Genomic DNA, 18,818 nt, shown 5'->3' on the forward strand with positions numbered 1-18,818 from the left:
TTCCTTTGTTTTTTTTTTTTTGAGACGGGGATCTCACTTTGTTGCCCAGGCTGGAGTGCAGTGGTGCAATCTTGGCTTGCTGCAACTTCTGCCTCCTGGGTTCAAGCGATTCTCCTGTTTCAGCCTCCCGAGTAACTGGAATTACAGGTGCCTGCCACCATGCCTAGCTTATTTTTGTATTTGTAATAGACACGGGGTTTTGCCATGTTGGCCAGGCTGGTCTCAAACTCCTGACCTCTGGTGATCCGCCCGTCTTGGTCTCCCAAAGTGCTGGGATTACATGCATGAGCCACTGCACCCAGCTGAGCTTTCCTTTCTTATTATGACAGATAGACAGCTGTGTGGGTGTGTGCTAACAGGGTGTGTCTCCCCTGTTGTATCAGGGACTCAGAGGACAGGAACCATTGCTGTGTCCCTGGAGCCTGGCTCAGGTTCTGACCCATTGAGAGTGCTCAGAAATTAATTGCTGGATGAAGGAAAGGGTGAAAATCCTGTTTGTTCCTTTAACCACCCTGCAAGAAAGGTATTGTGACCACCACTATTCCCATTTTACAGCTAAGGAAACTGAGGCTCAGAGAGGTGAATTTAGTTACCCAAGGTCACTTGTCTACAGGGGCTAAAGAATGAGTCAGTTTAGACAAAGGCCCTTTCTATTGAGTAGGTCAGTTGCCTCAGTGCCTTCCACCATGTCTGACCTCGGCAGTGTTTGGGAAATGCTTGTGGAATGGGACTGATCCGAATCCCTGAGTGCCGGGGTCGGCTCTGAAATGTTTGAGAGGGTCCCCACCAGGAATCTTGAGAAAACTCCACACACCCAAGATTTCCCCAGGGTCTTGGCCGGCCATGGTGGCTCACGCCTGTAATCCCAGGACTTTGAGAGGCTGGGGTGGGCGGATCACTTGAGGTCAGTAGTTCGAGACCAGTCTAGTCAACATGGTGAAACCCCGTCTCTACGAAAAATACAAAAATTAGCCGGGTGTGGTGGCGCGTGCCTATAATCCCAGCTACTCAGGAAGCTGAGGCAGGAGAATTGCTTGAACCTGCTTAAACCCAGAAGGTGGAGGTTGCAATGACCTGAGATTGTGCCACTGCACTCCAGCCTGGGTGACAGAGCTAGAAGATAGACTCCAACTCAAAAAAAAAAAAATATATATATATGTATATATATATATTCCCAAGGTCTTGAAGGCCCCAAAGAGGCAGAAAGGCAGAAGATGTGGCTCACTTCCTTTTGGAAGATCCTGAGCTGAGTCTGGCAGGAAAGATGGCTTGAGCCAGGGGGCAGTCCTTGTATGTTTATGCAAGAGAGAGAGAGAGAGAGAGAGAATATGTGTGGTCATTGGAACAAGTTCCTTTACTAGCCAGGAATAACTTTGGGTTTTAGAAAATAAAAGTAGCCCTGTCTACTTTTCAACTTACCCACCTAAAACAAGAACATGCATTCTGTGAGAACACACATACATTGAGCACCTACTATGTGCCAGATGCTACTATTTGGCTGCAACTTAGGCAGACATAGATGCTGCCCCATGGAGCACCCAGCCATTGGGGAAGGTCCAAATTGGACAAAAGCAGGCACTCACAGAGACAGAACAAAACCATTTCTCATACAGCTTCTCTGAGGCCACTGTGTACATTTTCAACTGGTTTCTTTCCATCTATTTTCTACGTATGTAACTATGGTAGGTTTTATAGCCCTTAGTTTTCTGGTGAGAAAACCAAGGGAGGTTAACCGACCTGTCCAATGTCACACAACTGGAACGTGGTAGAGCCAGGATTTGAACCTATGTCGGTGCGACTTGATCTGGGTCACTCAGCCAGTCAAAGCAAGTTAACAGATCAGCAGATACTGAGGACCTTTGCCTGCCAGCACCAACGGCACTTTGTTGGGGCGTCAGAGATGCCACAGATTCAGTAACTCTTTGAGAGCGTGCGGGAGGTGGGCAGGATCATCCTTGGGGATGATATCTCCCAGCTAAAGCCTTCCTGAGCCTGGACTCTGGAGTCAGTAAACCTGGCCTCCATCTCCACTCCTCCACCCCTGACTGCGTGATCTTGGTCGAGTGCTTTGCCTCTCTGTGAAACCGCAGTTTCTTGGAAGTGGGCTGGCAGGGACCCCCGCCTGTCAGCACAGGGCCTTGGGGAGGATCCCGAGGGGCTGAGAGGGAAACGGGGCTTTGATTTTGAATCTGAGCGGCTCTAAGCAGCCTCTCTCCTGGCTCCACTCCCTGCGGGAGCGGCAACAGCTTCCCATCTTGGTGTCTGCCCCAAGGCCTGGCCCTCTGACTTTTATTCAGACCCCACGACTCCTCATCAGCACAGCATCTCCAGGGTGCCCACCATGTGCTGGGCTCGGTGCTTGTGACCTGTATCCTCTCGTTGGCCCCTGACAGCGGGGCAGGGAGCACGCTGACCCAGGCCACGTGGCGACTGGATAGTAGGTAGACCCATCTGTGCAATGGCCCTGGGTGATCCCTGCTGGACTGTGTGTCCCAAGCCGAGAGCCTGGCTTTAGAGGGCCTCGGGCAGGAGAGCCAGGCCTGGGTGCAGAGTGGTGAAGAGCAGCTCCCGGGAGCTGGGGCTGAAGGTTACCTGGCCCTGGCCTGAGTCTGCCCTCCGGGGCCAGGGACTCCATCTACTCGCCATTCCTGAAGACAGGCTGGGAGATCCCCCAACAGGTGAAATACCCCCTGATTCGAGTGCTCAGCCTTCCTCCCGCCAGCCTGGAGGCTCTGGCATCTCTTACATGGAGGCGAGGCCACCGTGGGGATGTAAGGAAGGGAGGTGGGGGCCGGTAGGGGGTGGTCAGAGCCTGGTCAGCTGGATGGCCGTGGGCATGGGGCTACCCCGATGAGCCCAGGTGCCTCATCCTGAGACAGATACAGCAACAGCCCATGGCCCCCTGGGCTGTGTGAGACGCTAATGAAATGAGGGTTCAGGCTGGTGCTGGGCAGACCGCAGTCAGCACCCGATGGCGACAGCGGCCGTCACATCTGCTCACCACTGCACATGGCGGTCTGATGGCCCTGGCGGGCAGCCTGCTTGGAAGGGGCAGCGAGCAGAGCAGACGGGGCCCGCTCACCTTTCCTGCCGGCCGCTGTGTGCCCCAGCCCAGTGCTGGACCAGTCCTGGCTGGCACTCAGCGAACTGGGGTGGAGACAGTGACTGCCAAGGAGGCTGGGACACCACTCCCACAGTGGGGACATGTGATGGGGGGCTGGAGGGCAGAAGGGCTGGGGAACGCGCGGCAAGTGGGTCAGGGAGAGGGGCTCCTGCAGCAGCTTTGCTCAGCCAGGAGTGCCCGGGAGCTCTGGGCAGCAGGCCAGGCCTCCTTTCTGGGGCAGCTCAGGCCTGGTGCTGGGGCCCAGCCGCCCTTTAGCCAGGCAGTGGTGGCAGACAGCTATGGGATTGGGAGTGCGGGGTGGTCTCTCTTCTCACCCTGGCAGGGGCATCGAGTAATAAGTACAACAGCAGTGATGATCATGCTGACTGCCTCGTGCCAGGCAGCTCCTGCGTCTGCTGTCACGTTACTCTGAGCTTGGAGGCAGTGCCGCCGAGCACTCCATTTTAGAGAAGAGGCTGCCGCCCTTGTCCAAGGTCGAGGGTTAATGAGTCTGGGGCCCGGCCATGTTGTCTGGCCCAGAGCCTGTGCCCACCTTCCTGTCCTCACTCCAGCCCTCTCGGAGGCTGCTCTTCCTGGACACGGGGCCTGTCGTCCGTGGGAAATGAGGCGCTCCAGCCCCTCATTTACTTGTTGCCTGAAGGTCACTTTGTGGAGCGTGGGAGCTGGGGGGCCTGGAGGTCTCAGGAGTTGACCTCTTTCGTGGGACAGAGAGGGGAGGGTGCGTGGCCACGTTCACACATTGGGTCAGGAGCAAAGGTGGGCAGCCAGGACTCCCTGCCCATCCAGGAACACCCGCATATATCCCCGGGGCCTTCTGAAATCACCTGATGCTGCTGTGTGACTCCAGGGAGGTGCTCCCCCAGGAGCCGGTGCTGCAGTGGGTGGGGGGAGTGATCTGAGGCCTTGTGTGCTTGGGGCACCTGGAGGATTGGAGCAGCAGGTGGCTGCTTCCCAGCCCTCGAGTGTAGCAGGACCTCAGTGGGAACCCCACAGGTGTTTCACTCTCTTTTCTGTCCTCCCCACCTCCCAGTATGCGGTACTCCATGGTTGGCACAGCTACTAATGTCCTCTTTCACAGATGGGGAAACCGAAACCCAAGCTGGGGAAAAAACCGGTCACACAGCAACGGAGTGGCAGATCCCTGGAGTCCAGGTCCCACAAGAGACCACCACCGTCTTCGCTTTGAGGAACTGCCTCTCCCCAGGGGTGGGCCCGGTGTGGGGGCAGGAGGGTGTGTGCGGCCAGCGGTGCACTCCCTCCGCTCTGACTTAGCTGTGCTGTTGCTGCCCAGGGAGGGCTTGGGGCAGAGCACCCTATTCTCAGGAGATGGTACCGAGGGGGCTTCTCAGGTACTGCAGGGAGAACACAGCTGCGGGGTGCTGTGAGGAGGGGCAGGGGTGAGGCTGGAGAGGCTGGAGACGCACTGAGGCTCTGGAGGAGGGTTCTAGGAGGGGAGGAATGTGACCACATTAGGGATGCTGGCAGCTGCAGGTGGGGACTGGATGGGAGAGTGGGATGGGGTGGGGGCTGAGAAGAGGCCGGCACAGCAGCTGGGATGGTGTGGGGGCGACGTCCGGCCAGCCCTGGACAGTGGGGGCATTCTCGTATTTTTGAGGCAGCCAGGTTGGATGGGACTTGTCTGCAGTTGGTGCAGGACTGCCTGTAGGAAGACTCTGGATGGGGACCTGGGAAGAGGCCCGGGGGATCCCTTTGGGCCACGTGGAGCCTGAGGGGCCTCTGGGCCATCGGTGAGGAGCTTGGACGGGGGTGGGGGAGCTGAACTGCAGGAGGGGCCAGCTGGGAGGAGACTGGGAGTGAGGGGCGCAGGGAGCAGAGCCGCCCCCGGAGAGCGTGTGAGCTGGGCGCTTGGAGGAGCCCTGGTGCTGGGAGATTGAGCACAGGAGAGGCGTGGGCCTGGGAGGAGCTTCTGAGGCCAGCTGCGCTTCTGGAAGGAGGACAGTCAGTGATCAAAGGTGTCAGGACCGAGGGGACTGTCTGATTTAGTAAGATGGGTCACTCGTGGCCAGGCCCAAAGGCCCTGCCTTCTATTCTTGTGCTGCTCAAACCCAAAGGCCCCCTTGCTGGTGTGGTTTTCCTTCAGCTGTGGTGGAGGGCTGGGGCCAGGTACAGAGACACTCGGGCAGCCCTCATCCCTGGAGATGGATCCAGGGCCAGGTCCGCCCAAGGAGGGACGGCGGAAGAGGCTGGATTGGCTGGCCTTCTGCCCTCCACGCCTCTAGCTGAAGCCAGCGCCGGGAGGGGGCTGCCAGCCCCTGCCTTTTTTTCCCACCATGTTTGAGCTGAGCTTCAATCAGGAGAGAGGTGTTTTGCTTTAGGGAAATCAAAATCAGACTTAACATCCTCCTGGGCTCCTGGGACTGGCTCTCGTGTTCATTCCTGGCAGACAAGGGCTGTGTGGAAGGGAGGAGGAGCTGGAGTAGAGGAGCTGGGGAGCTCAGGAGCGCTGCCGGGGTGGAAAGGAGGCTGTGGGCACCGCGGGTGCTTCCTGGCTGTGGGGTACGAGCCTGGAGTCTGTGGGCATGGGGGTGCGGCGAAGGCTAGGACCCACTCTCTGCTCTGAGCCTGCAGCTGCCCTCCCCTTCTGCAGCTCTGGCTCTCTGGGGGTCAGTGAAGGGGAGTACAGTGGATGCCCAGCACCCCCTCTCCCAGGGCCCTGTGTCGGCTCTGACTTCTCCATCCACTCCTCAACAACCTTGACAATGGCTCTGCCTGGTAGGAGTTTATACCCCATCCTACAGGTGAGGACTTGGAGGTTCAGAGGGGTTAAGAAACTTGTTTGGAATCACCCAGCCTTCGAGTGGCCCTGACAGGATGACACCCCAGAGCTTTCCCCTGTCTGGCCCCATGGAGAGCATGGCCCATTGCCAGTTTTAAATCCTGGTTTTGGTACGAGCCTGGGCCTGCAGGCCTGGAGGCAGAGTGTGATGGAGAGAGTTTGTTTTAAAAATTGGCCAAAGCCAGATGAAATTGTGAAGGTCAGTGCATGAGAAACACGTTTGAGGATGTGTTCTAAACCCAGCCCAGTGGCTGGATGACGAAGGAGGAATCAGCAGGTGTTTTTCTCTGTCCCCTGTGTGCAGGGTGCTGGGCCGGGCTCTGAGGGTGACACTAGGATGGGCCGGGAGAAGTGTCCTGGCCTCTGCAGTCTTAGTGTCCAGCTAGGAAAATGAGGGAAAGAAGTGCTTCTATCTCGCACTTGCTGGGTGCTGGACACTGGGCCGAGCACCAGTCCCTCCTCTTCCTGCTAGATGCCTGAGTCCCATTTTACAGATGAGCAAACCAAGGCTCAGAGATGCGGGGTCACTCATCCAAGACCACAGATCAGAGGGAGCCCTGGCCTGAAGTGCTCGCTGGGCTGGCCAAGGCCCTCTCTGGACCACTGTACTTCACCACTGCTCCCCCAAGCCCAGCCTGTGCCCCCTTGGTCAGACCCCCGTTGGCCCTCTGTCGTGGAACCCATGGGAAGACAGACCTCATGTGAAGGGGGCTTCCCAAGGGGCCAAGGCAGGGTCGGGAGGGCCTCCTAGAAGAGGGCCATCCCAGCTGGGCTTTGTTTTTTTTTTTTTTTTTGAGACAGTCTCTGTCACCCAGGCTGGAGTACAGTGGTGATCTCAGCTCACTACAACCTCTGCCTCCTGGATTCCAGCAATTCTCATGCTTCAGCCTCCGTGGTAGCTGGGATTATAGGCACGCGCCACCACACCCGGCTAATTTTTGTATTTTTAGTAGAGACAGGGTTTCACCATGTTGGCCAGGCTGGTCTCGAACTCCTGGCCTCGAGTAATCCGCCCACCTTGCCCTCCCAAAGTGTTGGGATTACAGGCATGAGCCACCGCGCTCGGGCGCAGCTAGGCTTTGAAAGATGGATGGGGGTTCCCTGGGTGGAACGTGTGAGGTGAGGAAGTGTTCCTGGCAGAGCACAAAGGCCTGGAGGCTGGAACGGTCAGAGGAACTCCAGTGGGGTCAGGATGCGGGCCAGTGACCCAGGGAACAAGCTGTGCAAGGACTGCCTGCGTTCCTACCCTGCCCTGAACCCTGAGCCCTGAACCCAGAGCCCAGAGCCCAGACCCACCGAGGGAGGCAGAGGCGGAGGCCCTGTTAATTTCACATGCGGTTGGAGGCTCTGGGAGGAGGGGGAAAATGGGCCGGGCTGGGAACCAGAGCCTGGGAAGGTCACTCTGGCATCTGGGTGGAGGCTGAGGCAAAGGGAAGCTGAACCCCCAAATTGTCCCCCATCTCCCTCCCTCCCAGTGCCTGTCTTGGCGGGAACTGCTGGGGGCACAGGACCTTGGGCAGGACCCCCCAGCCCTCCTGGCATTGTGCAGTAGGGAGGGGAGGCAGGCACAGTGGTTACGGGGTGAAGAGGACAAACATTTCCCTCAACTTTTTATTTTGAAAAATCAAGAGGAACATTGATGTGGTGGTGCAGGGATGCCTCTGTGTCCTCGAGTCCCCGGCTCTGCTGCATCTGTCCTCTCTCTTTCTACATACGTGAGTGTGTATATTTCTAAACCATGTCACAAGAGGCTGCAGGCGTCTTGACCCTCACCCCTGAATAGCTCAGAGCATATCTCCAAAGCTAGGCGCGGTGTCTCACGCCTGTAACCCCAGCACTTTGGGAGGCCGAGGTGGATGGAACACTTGAGGTCAGGAGTTCGGGACCAGCCTGGCCAGCATGATGAAACCCCGTCTCTACCAAAACTACAAAAATTAGCCAGGCGTGGTAGCAGGTGCCTGTAATCTTAGCTACTTGGGAGGCTGAGGCAGGAGAATTGCTTCAACCCTGGAGGCGGAGGTTGCAGTGAGCCCAGATCAACCATTGCACTCTAGCCCCAGCCTGGGTGACAGAGGGAGACTCCTCAAAAAAAAAAAAAAGAAAAAGGGCATTAGCCTCAGTGCTGTTACCACCCCCACCTCATCCCCATGGCAGCACCTAATTACCAGTCCACAGTGCAGTGGCTTCCCAGCTGGCCCAGTGACAGCCATGATAACTGTTTTTTCCTGCTGATCTGGACCCGATCCAGGCATCTTGAGTTACATTTGGTTGCCTCGTCTGTTTAGACTCTTTTTTTCTGGAACAATCCTCCGACTTGCTTTGCCTTTCCTGGCCGTGACTTGAAGTGTCCTGGTCAGTGGTCTTGTAGAATGTCCCACAGCCTGGATTTGTCTGATTATGTCCTTGTGGTTAGACTCAGGTTAATTATTTTTGGCGGGAGACCTCCACGGATAACGTGCCCTTCCACTGCATCAAATTAAGGGGTACATGATATTGGGCTATTTCACGATTGAAGGCAGGGCAGGTTTGATCAAGGACGGTGGCTTTTTTTTTAATTTGTTATATTTTTTATTGTGTATTAGAAAAGGTATGACCAGCACAGTCACTGGTAACTTTATGGATATTATTGCTTAGGCTGAAGCTAGATTAAGCAGGTAAGTAAAAGCAAATTGAGATGATTTCAAGAAAAATCCTGAGTGAATCACTGGACACTGGACAGAGAAAGATCTCAAAGGTGATCTTGGAAGAGTTGAGCTTCTGGGAACCCAGACACAATGGTTGAGAACACAGGCCTTGGTGATGGGCAAACCCAGGCTGAGGATGGGCACGTTCCTCTGGTCGCCTCCCCCCCGGCTCAGCTTCCTCTCCAGGTTGGGGTGGTAGCTGCTCAGCAGGGGGCTGGGGTTTGGACAAAGGACAGCCTGACCCATGCCAGAGCTCCCTGGCTGGCGGGAGGGCTGGGGGCAGGTGGCCAGGACCCCAGAGATATGGGTCCTGCATGCTGTCCTTCAAGACCTTCCGTGGCTGGGCGTGGTGGCTCACACCTGTCATCTCAGCACTTTGGGAGGCCAAGGCAGACGTATCACTTGAGATCAGGAGCTTGAGACCAGCCTGGCCAACATGTGAAACCCTGTCTCTACTAAAAATACAAAAATTAGCTGGCTGTGGTGGTGTATGCCTGTAGTTCCAGCTACTTGGGAGGCTGAGGCACACGAGGATCACTTGAACCCAGGAGGTGGAGGTTGCAGTGAGCCAAGATAGTGCCACTGCACTCCAGCCTGGGTGACAGAGCAAGACTTTGTCTCCAGAAAAAAAAAAAAAAAAAAAAAAAAAAAAGGCCCTCCAAGGCCCCAGGCAGCGAAGCAGTTAGGATTGCTGGGCCCTGGCTGGGTGCCAGGGGATACCTGCCAGCCTCAACTGTTTCTGAAAGGTCAATTCGCTGCTTAAAGCATGGGCAGGACTTATCTCCCCCACCCTAGCTCCGGTTCCCTGGGGCTCGGCTGCCTGCTGATCACCCAGGGTTCTGTGGGGGGACCTTTCCAATGGGGGGAGCCCTAGTTATATGCCCTTCTCCCACCTCCCTGCTGCATCCTGGGAGTGTAGTTGGGGGTGAGGAAGGACGCGGAGGCTGAGGCAGAGCCCTGGGGGAAGGCTGCTGGGAGACATGGGTGGGGGGTGTCAAGGGAGAGTGGGACTTCTGAGCTGGGGGTCCAGGGAAGCCCCGCTCTGGCACTGTGAGGCCCGCCTGAGACAGTGGCCATGCCACCCAGCTCCTGCTGTTTGTGTCGAATGCTGCCACCCCTTGCCAAGGTCATACAAGGTCATGCAGATTCAAGGAGTTGTATCCAATTGGGCCTCCATCCTAATCTCTAAGGGCACCGTCCCAGCTCTGCTGTTTCCTGGCAAAGGGACCTCAGGTGATCTCAGACAAATAAGCAGACCCGTCGGAACTTCAATTCCTCATTGGGAAAACGGGGTCACACCTCCCTGTGGGGTTTTTGTGAAGCTGAGGAGCGGCAAGCACTTCAATTTTCCCAACAATCCCATTTCACAGATGAGAAAACTGAGGCTTAGTCAGGGGAAGCAATTTGCCGAAGGACACACAGTGCCCTGTGGGGCCGGATTTGAACCCAGGCGGTCTGGTCTGGCTTTAGCACCTGTGGCCCTGAGCTCCTGGCGGTACCGTGATGGGTCGACTGTGTCTCCAGGTTTGGGCTTTCAGCATCCGCCCCACAGCCCCAGCTGCCATCACAGCGGGTGTGGGGGCAGGCCCAGGCAGCCAGCCTGGATCAGACCAAGGACACCTTCCCTCTCCACCCCCATGCCGAATCCTGAACCCGTTCCTGCCCCATACCCTTTGCCAAAACTTTATCTCAGAAAATTGCTTTCTTTGACTCCAGGCCCGGTGTTTCTGGGTAATGAGCATCTCCCGCTGTTGCCTTCTCTCTCTCTCTTTCTCTTTTTTTTTTGAGACACAGCCTCACTCTGTCACCCAGGCTGGAGTGCAATGGTGTGATCTTGGCTTACTGCAACCTCCGCCTCCCAGGTTCAAGCGATTCTCCTGCCTCAGCCTCTAGAGTAGCTGGGACTACAGGAGCGTGCCACCATGCCTGGCTAATTTTTTGTGTTTTTAGTAGAGATGGGGTTTCACCGCTTTAACCAGGATGGTCTCGATCTCCTGACCTTGTGATCTGCCTGCCTCGGCCTCCCAAAGTGCTGGGATTACAGGCGTGAGCCACCGTGCCTGACCTGCCTCCTCTCTTTTTATCTGAGGCCTGCTTGCAGACAGGTCTCTTCCTCCATCTCTGATTTGGGCTTGTGGGAGGAGAGTGCTGACCAGCACTGGGATGGAGGCATCTGGCCTGCCCAGGAATCTGGCTGCCTGGTTCTGAGCCACAGACCTAAGGTCAGACCCTTGCCTTGCCACTTCCTGATCTCTTTGTGCCTCAGTTTCCACATTTGGAGCTGAGGCAGAGTCGTGCCATCCTCCCTCCATGCTGTCATAAGAGCCGTTGAGCTAAAGCACAGAGGCCCGCCCTGGGCGCAGATTCGGGCTTGCGGCAGGCTCTTGGTATTTGGCAGCTGTTGCGAGCTTGCTTTGAGTGGTTTTTGAAAAGTGGCTTCCTCAAGTCTGGTCAGGCACAAACAATTCAGAGACACCTCTTTGGGCTTCCTTCCCACTTCCCTGGGAGTAGATTCTAGTTCCTTTACTCATCTGACCTCCACCTGACACCCCTTTCCTGTCTGTTCATGTGTTCATTCATTCATTCATTCATTCATTCATTCATTCCACAAACCAGTATTGAGCACATTTGAGGGCTCTACGCCGTACCCTTTGCCAAAACTTTCTCTTGGAAAATTCCATTCTTTGACGCCAGGCGTGGCCTTTCCAGGTGTCTGACATCCCCAGGGATCCAGTAGCTTCCATGCCTTTATGAGTGAGTCCCCACAACAGGTCTGTGTGGCAGGTGCTGATAATATGATGCCCACTTTATGGATGAGGCGCCCAAGGCAGGGAGTGCAGGAGGAGCCGTCCCGCGCTCACACAGGCAGGGAGCGAGGGTGGCCTTGGTGGTGGTTTGATGTTCTTGTTCGGTGACTTTAGAGAGAACATTGATTTGGTTCCAACTTGAAACGATTCTGTACTTTTCAGAAAAAGCATTTTTGTTTGTTTCATGGCTCAGTAAAGAATGGGTATGTGGGCTTGGCTCCAGGCTCAGCCGCTCTCTGTAGCCTCTTTCAGCTTTTGCTTCACGGCTCTGTTCATGTGTTGCCAGTGAAAGAGCCCGGGCTGACCACGGAGAGGGGCTGCAGGGACAGGCTGACAGGGAGGGTGGTCCACCCTTCTGCTGAGAGCTGCCCCTTTTCAGCCTAGCTCCCCCCTCCCCCCCACATAGGCGGGGCAGCCGAGTGCCTGGGGAAGCCAGGGCCTTCCCTGACATCCCGTCCCCAGGGATTGAGAGATGGCAACGAGTAAGTCTTAGATGTTGGCCTGGGAGCAAGGGCTGTGGGAGAAGCAAACCCTTGAGTGCCACAGGGTGTTCCTGGGGGCTCTCCCAGCAGCGGCAGTGGCAGTGGCAGGTAGCACGTGGGCACCGGGAAGGGGTGGGGCCAGTGTCCCCTGCTGGGGTGGCGGGTACAGAGCCCCTGGCTAGGACTGCTCACCAAGGGAGCATTTTCTCATCCAGAGCAGGCCGGTGCCCGGGGACATAGCCGTGGGGAGGGGAGGGCTGGAGGGGAGGCCCCCCAGCGAATGTCTGCCCATCTCCCGGGACACCTTCCCTGAGCTAAAAGCCTACTTTTCTGCTTTCTCTTGCAGTTACCGAGAAGGAGGTCCAGCAGTGGTGAGTAGCTGCTTTTTCTCAAACCGTGGAGGGGCTGCGGCTGTGGGCTTTGTGGGCTGTGGGCTGATGGGGACAGCAGTCCAGCTGCCCAGGATGGGGGCATGTGGAGGGGCCCCTGAGCGTGGGGTCCAGACAGCCTTTGTTCAGTGGCCCTTGTCCTTGCAGGACTGACGTGGTTTCAGTGGAACTGGGTTGGGGGTGGCGCTGGGGTGTTTGTTGGTGGTCCTTGCTTTGAGTTGCATCTTTAGGGACCACCAAGGCCTGAAGGGTTGATTCCAGGCCCTGCTCACCAAAGAGAAGGGTTTGGATAAGAAAGTCCTTCTATGACCTTGAGAGGTCCTTTCCCCTTGCTGGGGCTCCATCGCCCCTTCTATAGAATGATCGATTCGATTGGATCAGGGATGGCAAATGGGTTTGCTCTTGGATGCCAGCTCTAATCAATCTGTCGTAGCTGCCTGGAGGGCCGTGATAAGGATTCCAAGGCCGTACGTCATGGAGCAAATGGAAAAGCGGCAGTGAGGGATGAGTGGGGCCTGTAATGGATGAGCAGTGCCAGGGCTGGGCCTGGGGGAGGAGGGCGGTGTATTGTCCGTCTTTGTGGAATGTGGAGCAGACAGGAGGCTCACCATGTAAGGTGGCTGAGCTGCAGGGGTGGCACGTAGGGACACGAGGCAATGAGCTTGGAGACTTTCCAGTCAAGTCTGGCAGGGCCGGGCACCCCCAGGAGCCTCCAGGGCCACTCCCTACACCTCCCTGCCTCAAGTCCAAGCTGCAGATGGGGCAGGACTATGCTGGCCCACCTGGCTCTGCTGAGCCCTTGCTGGGAGGTGCCCCATCCTGGGATTGAGTTTCCGCCCTCACTTTCCACTTCTGCACTTCCCCAGGTGAGTGCCCTAGAAACACCCTCCTTCTAGGTCTTCACCCATGTGGCTCTGCTTCCTGGAATGCCCGCCTTCCTTCCTGGGCCATCTGAACTCTGCCCCTCCCAAGGCTCAGCCCAAGTCGCCTCCGCCATGAAGCCTCCCTAGATTCCCCATCCGTACATGTTCTCCCTGCCTTCGCACATGCCAGCCAGAGGGGTCTTTGCTGAACAAAAACCTGACCATGCCAGGCGTCTGCCACCCCCCCCCAGACCTCAGGGTGAAGTCCTCACCCTTGACATGGTTATGTGCTTACGAGGCCTGGTTCAGTCTGGCCCTGTTGACCCCTGAAGTCTGGCGTCCCCTGCCCGTTGGCCTTTGCCCTTTACCCTCTGGCCAGCCTGAACTGCTGTTTGTTCCTTGAACTCACCTTTGTCTCGGGGGCTTCCTGATGTTTGCCCAGGCTGCTCCCGCTGCCTGCTGGGCTGTTACCTCCTCGCCCCTCCCCCCCGCCCACTGAAACCCCCCAGGCCTCTGTCGGGGTTCCCACTGCCCTGTGCCTCCCTGGGACAGCCGATGACTTACTGGGCAGCAGGTAAGCATTTTGTCCCTCTCTGCATCCTGTCGGCGCTCTGAGGGCTGGCTAGCTTGGCCTTGTCCATGTTGTGTCCCTAGGGCCTGGCCACGGTGGGTGCTTGGCCCCCAACAGGCATCGCCCTTGGTGCTTCAAATCCATGTTTTTTTTTTTTTTTTTGAGTTGGAGTCTCTCGCTCTGCCATCCAGGCTAGAGTGCAGTGGCATGATCTCAGCTCACTGCAACCTCCGCCTCCCAGAGTCAAGCGATTCTCTTGTCTCTGCCTCCCGAGTAGCTGGGACTACAGGTGTGTGCCACCATGCCCCGCTAATTTTTATATTTTTAGTAGAGACAGGGTTTCACCATCTTGGCCAGGCTGGTCTTGAGCTCCTGACCTCAAGTGATCCACCCACCTCAGCCTCCCAAAGTGCTGGGATTACAGGAGTGAGCCACTGCACGTGGCCTGCCATTGACTTCTGGGAGCGGTACTAGGGGTTAACAGAGCTCATCATTCCACATGGCAGATGAGGAAACTGAGGTTCAGAGAAAGTCCAGTTGGGAGGTGGCAGGGTTGGGATGAACCATAGGCATCGAGACTCCAGAAGCTGAGCTCTTGCCTCCAGGGTAAATATGTGTGTGTGTGTGTGTGTGTGTGTGTGTGTGTGTGTGTGTGTATATACACATACATATATATGTGTGTGTGTGTGTGTGTATATTTTTTTTTTTTTCTTGAGACAGAGTCTCTCTGCTCTGTTGCTCAGGCTGGAGTACAGTGGTGCCATCTCAGCTCAATTACAGTGATTCCCCTGCCTCAGCCTCTCAAGTAACTGGAACTACAGACATCCACCTGACACCTGGCTAATTTTTCTATTTGTAGAGACGGGGTTTTGCCATGTTGGCCAGGCTGGTCTTGAACTCCTGGGCTCAAGCCTTGGCCTCCCAAAATGCTGGGATTACAGGTGTAAGCCACCGTGCCGAGTCTCCAGTGTGAATATGTGAATGAGGGATGAATGAGTGGGCAGCAAGGAGTCTTCGGGGGACCATGAGAAAGCTCAGCATCTCCCAAGGAGGGCCAGGGCAGGGGAGGGCAGTGGCTAGAGTTGCTGGGTGGCCGGTAAGGGACAGACGTGAGCAGCTGTCCCCCACGTCCATTGCCCTGGCCCCGATTGTGGCTGCTCATGACCAAGGCACCTCCCCAGGGGTCTCAGGGGACTGGGGGCTAAGGAGGGGACACCAGGAGCTGTCTGCCTGGGCCTCTTCCAGGGCAGCGAAGAGGACGAGGTTTGTGTTTGAGAGATGGGGATGCTTCCCAAGCACCGCCGTGAGCCAGCCAGGTTCCAAGACACAGCCTCGTTCATTTCATTCTCACAATGACCCAGAGGAGACGACCCCATCATGGCACCTCAGCATATCATAGATGAAGACACTGAGACCTGCCTGAGTTCCCCCAGCGTCCTCCCCTTCCCACACCTGGGCCTTCTCCTAGAGCTGCAGACGGCAGAGTGGCTGGGATCTTGGGCTCCAGAACTGGGCAGGCTGAATCCTTTTAATTTTTATTTAAAAAATTTTTTTTCTTTAATTTTTTTGAGACAGAGTCTCGCCCTGTTGCCCAGGCCAGAGTGCAGTGGCGCAATCTCAGCTCATTGCAACGTCTGCCTCCCGGGTTCATGCGAATCTCCTGCCTCAGCCTCCCAAGTAGCTGGGATTACAGGTGCACACCACCATGCCTGGCTAATATTTTTGTATTTTTTTAGGACAGACGGGGTTTCACCATGTTGGCCAGGCTGGTCTTGAACTCCTGAGCTCAAGTGATCGCCCTCCTCAGCCTCCCAAAGTGCTGGGATTACATATATTTAAATTATTATTAATATTATTTTTTCAGAGACAGGGTGTTGCCCTGTCGCCCAGGCTGGAGTGTGGTTTGGCAGTGAGCCAAAGTTCACTGCAGCCTTGGCCTCCTGGGCTCAAGTGATCCTCCTGACTCAGCCTCCTGATTAGCTGGGACTACAGGCATTTACCACCATGGCTGGCTAGTTATTTAAAAAATTTTTTTGTAGAGCTGGGGCCTCACCATATTGCCCAAGCTTGAGCTTCTGGCCTCAAGCAATCCTCCTGACTCAGCCTCCCGAGTAGCTGAGACGGCAGGTGCGAGCCACTGCGCCCGGCTCTGGGCTTGAATCCTGACTTGCCCACTTCCTGGCTGAGTGACCTTGGACAAATGACTAGACTTTTTAGGACCTCAGTTTCCCCATCTGGAAAAGGAGGGTGATAATAGTAAAACTTTCTAGGAGTAGTGTGAAGAATAAATGTGCTAATTCACATAAGACGTTTGGAACAGAATCTAGGAAACATTCTCTCTGCTGGTGTCAGTAACCGTAGTAATCATGGTCCTGACATCATCCGTGGAACCCAAAGAACAGCCCTGAGATTGAGGACTTTCTCCGCATTAGGCGGATGAGGAAACTGAGGCCCAGGGGGGTGAGTGACTTTTGTTTACTCATCAAGCATCAATAGAGCGTGCTCCCTGTGCCAGGCACCGTCCCACGCCCTGGGGAGACACCGAGAACTGGACAAAACCCCAGGCCCCGACATACACATGAGTACAAAGCGGGGTCACTGGGCTGAGAAATGTCATGTGGGGAAACGAAGATGAGAGCACGGCAAGGTGGGGGCCTCGTTAGGAGGGAGAGGTCAGGCGAGGCTGCTCTGGAATTCTGACATTTGAGCTGCAACCTAGAAAATAAGGACTCGGTGGTGGAACTTGGGTCATATCCACCCAGGCGTAGAAAACAGCAAGGACAAGGGCTGGGAGGGGGACACGAGCCTGGCGAATTAAAGGACCAGCACGGAGCCAAGGAGGCTGGCCTGAGGGGGCGGTGTGGAGGCTCCCGCAGCAAAACAGGGACCCTCAGCTGTGTGAGGCCCGGTCCTCATTGTGGGGGCACTTCCCCTAAAGAGCTTATAAAGAAAAAAGCAACCTGCTTTAGGGATGCACCTATAGTCCCAGCTACTCAGGAGGCTGAGGTGGGAGGATGGCTTGAGCCCAGGAGGTCGAGGCTGCAGTGAGCTATGATTGCCCTGCTGCAGGCAATACAGTGAGACCTCGTCTCTTAGAAAAAAAAAAAAAAAAGAAAGCCTGGGCACGGTGGCCCACACGTGTAATCCCAGCAATTTGGGAGGCCAAGGCAGAGGATCATTTGAGCCCAGGAGTTTGAGACCAGCCTGGGCACGTAAGGTGATCTCGTCTCTACAAAGGAAAAAAAAAAAAAAAAGCTGGACATGGTGACACATGCCTATGGTCCCAGCTACTTGGCTGAGATGGGAAGATCGCTTGGGCCCCAGAGGTCAAGGCTGCAGTGAGCTATGATTGTGCCACTGTACTCCAGCTTAGGTGACAGAGTGAGACCCTGTCTTAAAAAAAAAAAAAAGATAAGAAAATAGGTGGTCTTTTCTCTGCCTTCTGGCAGAGAAAACTTCTGTGTGTCTCAAGTAAATATCCTATGGTTCATTTTGGCAGTACCTTGAAGGCTAGGAGATGGTTGAACCAATGCCTTTCTCTGGCTCTCCTAGGTCAGCCCACTACCCACTTCACTGTTGTATTCTACAATGGTCCCATCCCCTCAGGGCGACGCTAGACCAGGGATGGTTAGACAGTGACACTCTGCCCTCCTGTGCCCATGGCAGACATCAGTAATGGATCACAGAGTATGTTGCTCTGTGCTCTGGGAGCCAGGGGAACTGCTGTTACTATACAAAATAAACCAGGTTGCTATTCCTTGATTGTCTTAAACCTCACTGGTTAACCACGAGCCTGCCTACTCACGGGCTGGATTCGCCAGGCCCACTGTCCCCTCTGTCCTTTGCACAGAAGGCAAATGAGGTGAGCACCTGCATCCCAAACACCCTGGTCCGTTTTCAGAGGGCCCTTTCTCACCGTGGCCTCCCGCTGGCACCCGTTCTTGTTCTTTTTCTTTTCTTTCTTTTTTTTTTTTTTTCTGAGATGGAGTCTCACTTGGTCACCCAGGCTGGAGTGCAGTGGCACGATCTCAGCTCACTGCAATCTCTACCCCCTGGGTTCAAGTGATTCTCTTGCCTCAGCTTCTCGAGTAGTTGGGATTACAGGCCCCCGCCACCATGCCCAGCTAATTTTTGTATTTTTAGTAGAGGTGGTGGTTTCACCATGTTGGCCAGGCTGGTCTCAAACTCCTGACCTCAGATGATCTGCTCACCTCAGCCTCCCAAAGTGCTGGGATTACATGTGTGAGCCACCGCGCCCGGCCCCGTTCTTGTCCTGAACAACTCTCAGGACACCCGACAGCCAGAGACTCCACCCGTGCCTGCCTCTCTCTTGGGAAAACGCAGGATTCCTGAGCCCAGGCTTTCAGGGCAACAGGCAGTGAAGGGTCCAGCCGTCCGGGGTGGGAGCGGCAGTAGGAGGGAGGGACATTCAGGGAGCAGCGGGCCACAGTGGACATGGTTTTCCTCTCCCACCTGAGAAGCGCCGGGTCAGCTTCAGCTGAGGAAGTGGCTTCGACAGCCTCCTGTCTCTTTTTGTTCATCACGTGTGTGGGGCTCCCCTTGTCTCTGCACACATGTTACTAGCCCTCTTGTTCCCTTGCCTCATGTCCAGCTCCTCAGCCCAGCCAGCCTGCCTCCCCCAGACAGCAGATCCTGAATCTGATCCCAGCCCCTGGCCACACGGGTCCGAGCCCCTGGTCTGCAGTGGTGCCACAGCCTCGGCCTCACTGGGCTGCTGCCTGCCTATGCTGGCTCTGCTGTTCTTGGCCCCGTACAGCCTCTGCTAGAGCTTTGGAAAATGGGACAGCCCCTCTGTGATTTCCCACTGCACTTAGAATAAAGCCCTAGCACCTTGCCTGGCCCACAGGGCTCCCTGAGGTCTCTGACCTCAACTTTTCCCCTGGGTCACCGTGCACTGGCCACACTTGCTGTCCCTCACCTGTGCCGAGCTCATCCCACCTCACAGCCTCTGCCCCTGCTGTTCCTTTTGCTAAGGAGACTGTGGCCTCCAGTCTCGGCATGGCTCGTTCTGTCTCAATAGTCATACCTTCACCCCAGTCAGCTGCTCAGAGAGGAGGTCCCTGTCTCTCCTGTACAATCT

The 18,818-nt window shown here is 55.8% G+C and overlaps 1 protein-coding gene across 1 annotated transcript in view; it reads left to right on the forward strand.

Moving 5' to 3' along the window:
- The window catches only part of NCS1 (neuronal calcium sensor 1), a 64,146-nt gene that overhangs the window by 16,592 nt on the left and 28,736 nt on the right, over nucleotides 1-18,818 (forward strand). The window contains exon 2 of the mRNA XM_055351347.2: nucleotides 12,241-12,265. Coding sequence (XP_055207322.1) covers nucleotides 12,241-12,265 — 25 coding nt within the window. The remainder of the gene's footprint in view (nucleotides 1-12,240; nucleotides 12,266-18,818) is intronic.

Source organism: Gorilla gorilla, chromosome 13 (genome assembly GCF_029281585.2).
Source record: "Gorilla gorilla gorilla isolate KB3781 chromosome 13, NHGRI_mGorGor1-v2.1_pri, whole genome shotgun sequence".
Taxonomy (NCBI): Eukaryota; Metazoa; Chordata; class Mammalia; order Primates; family Hominidae; genus Gorilla; species Gorilla gorilla.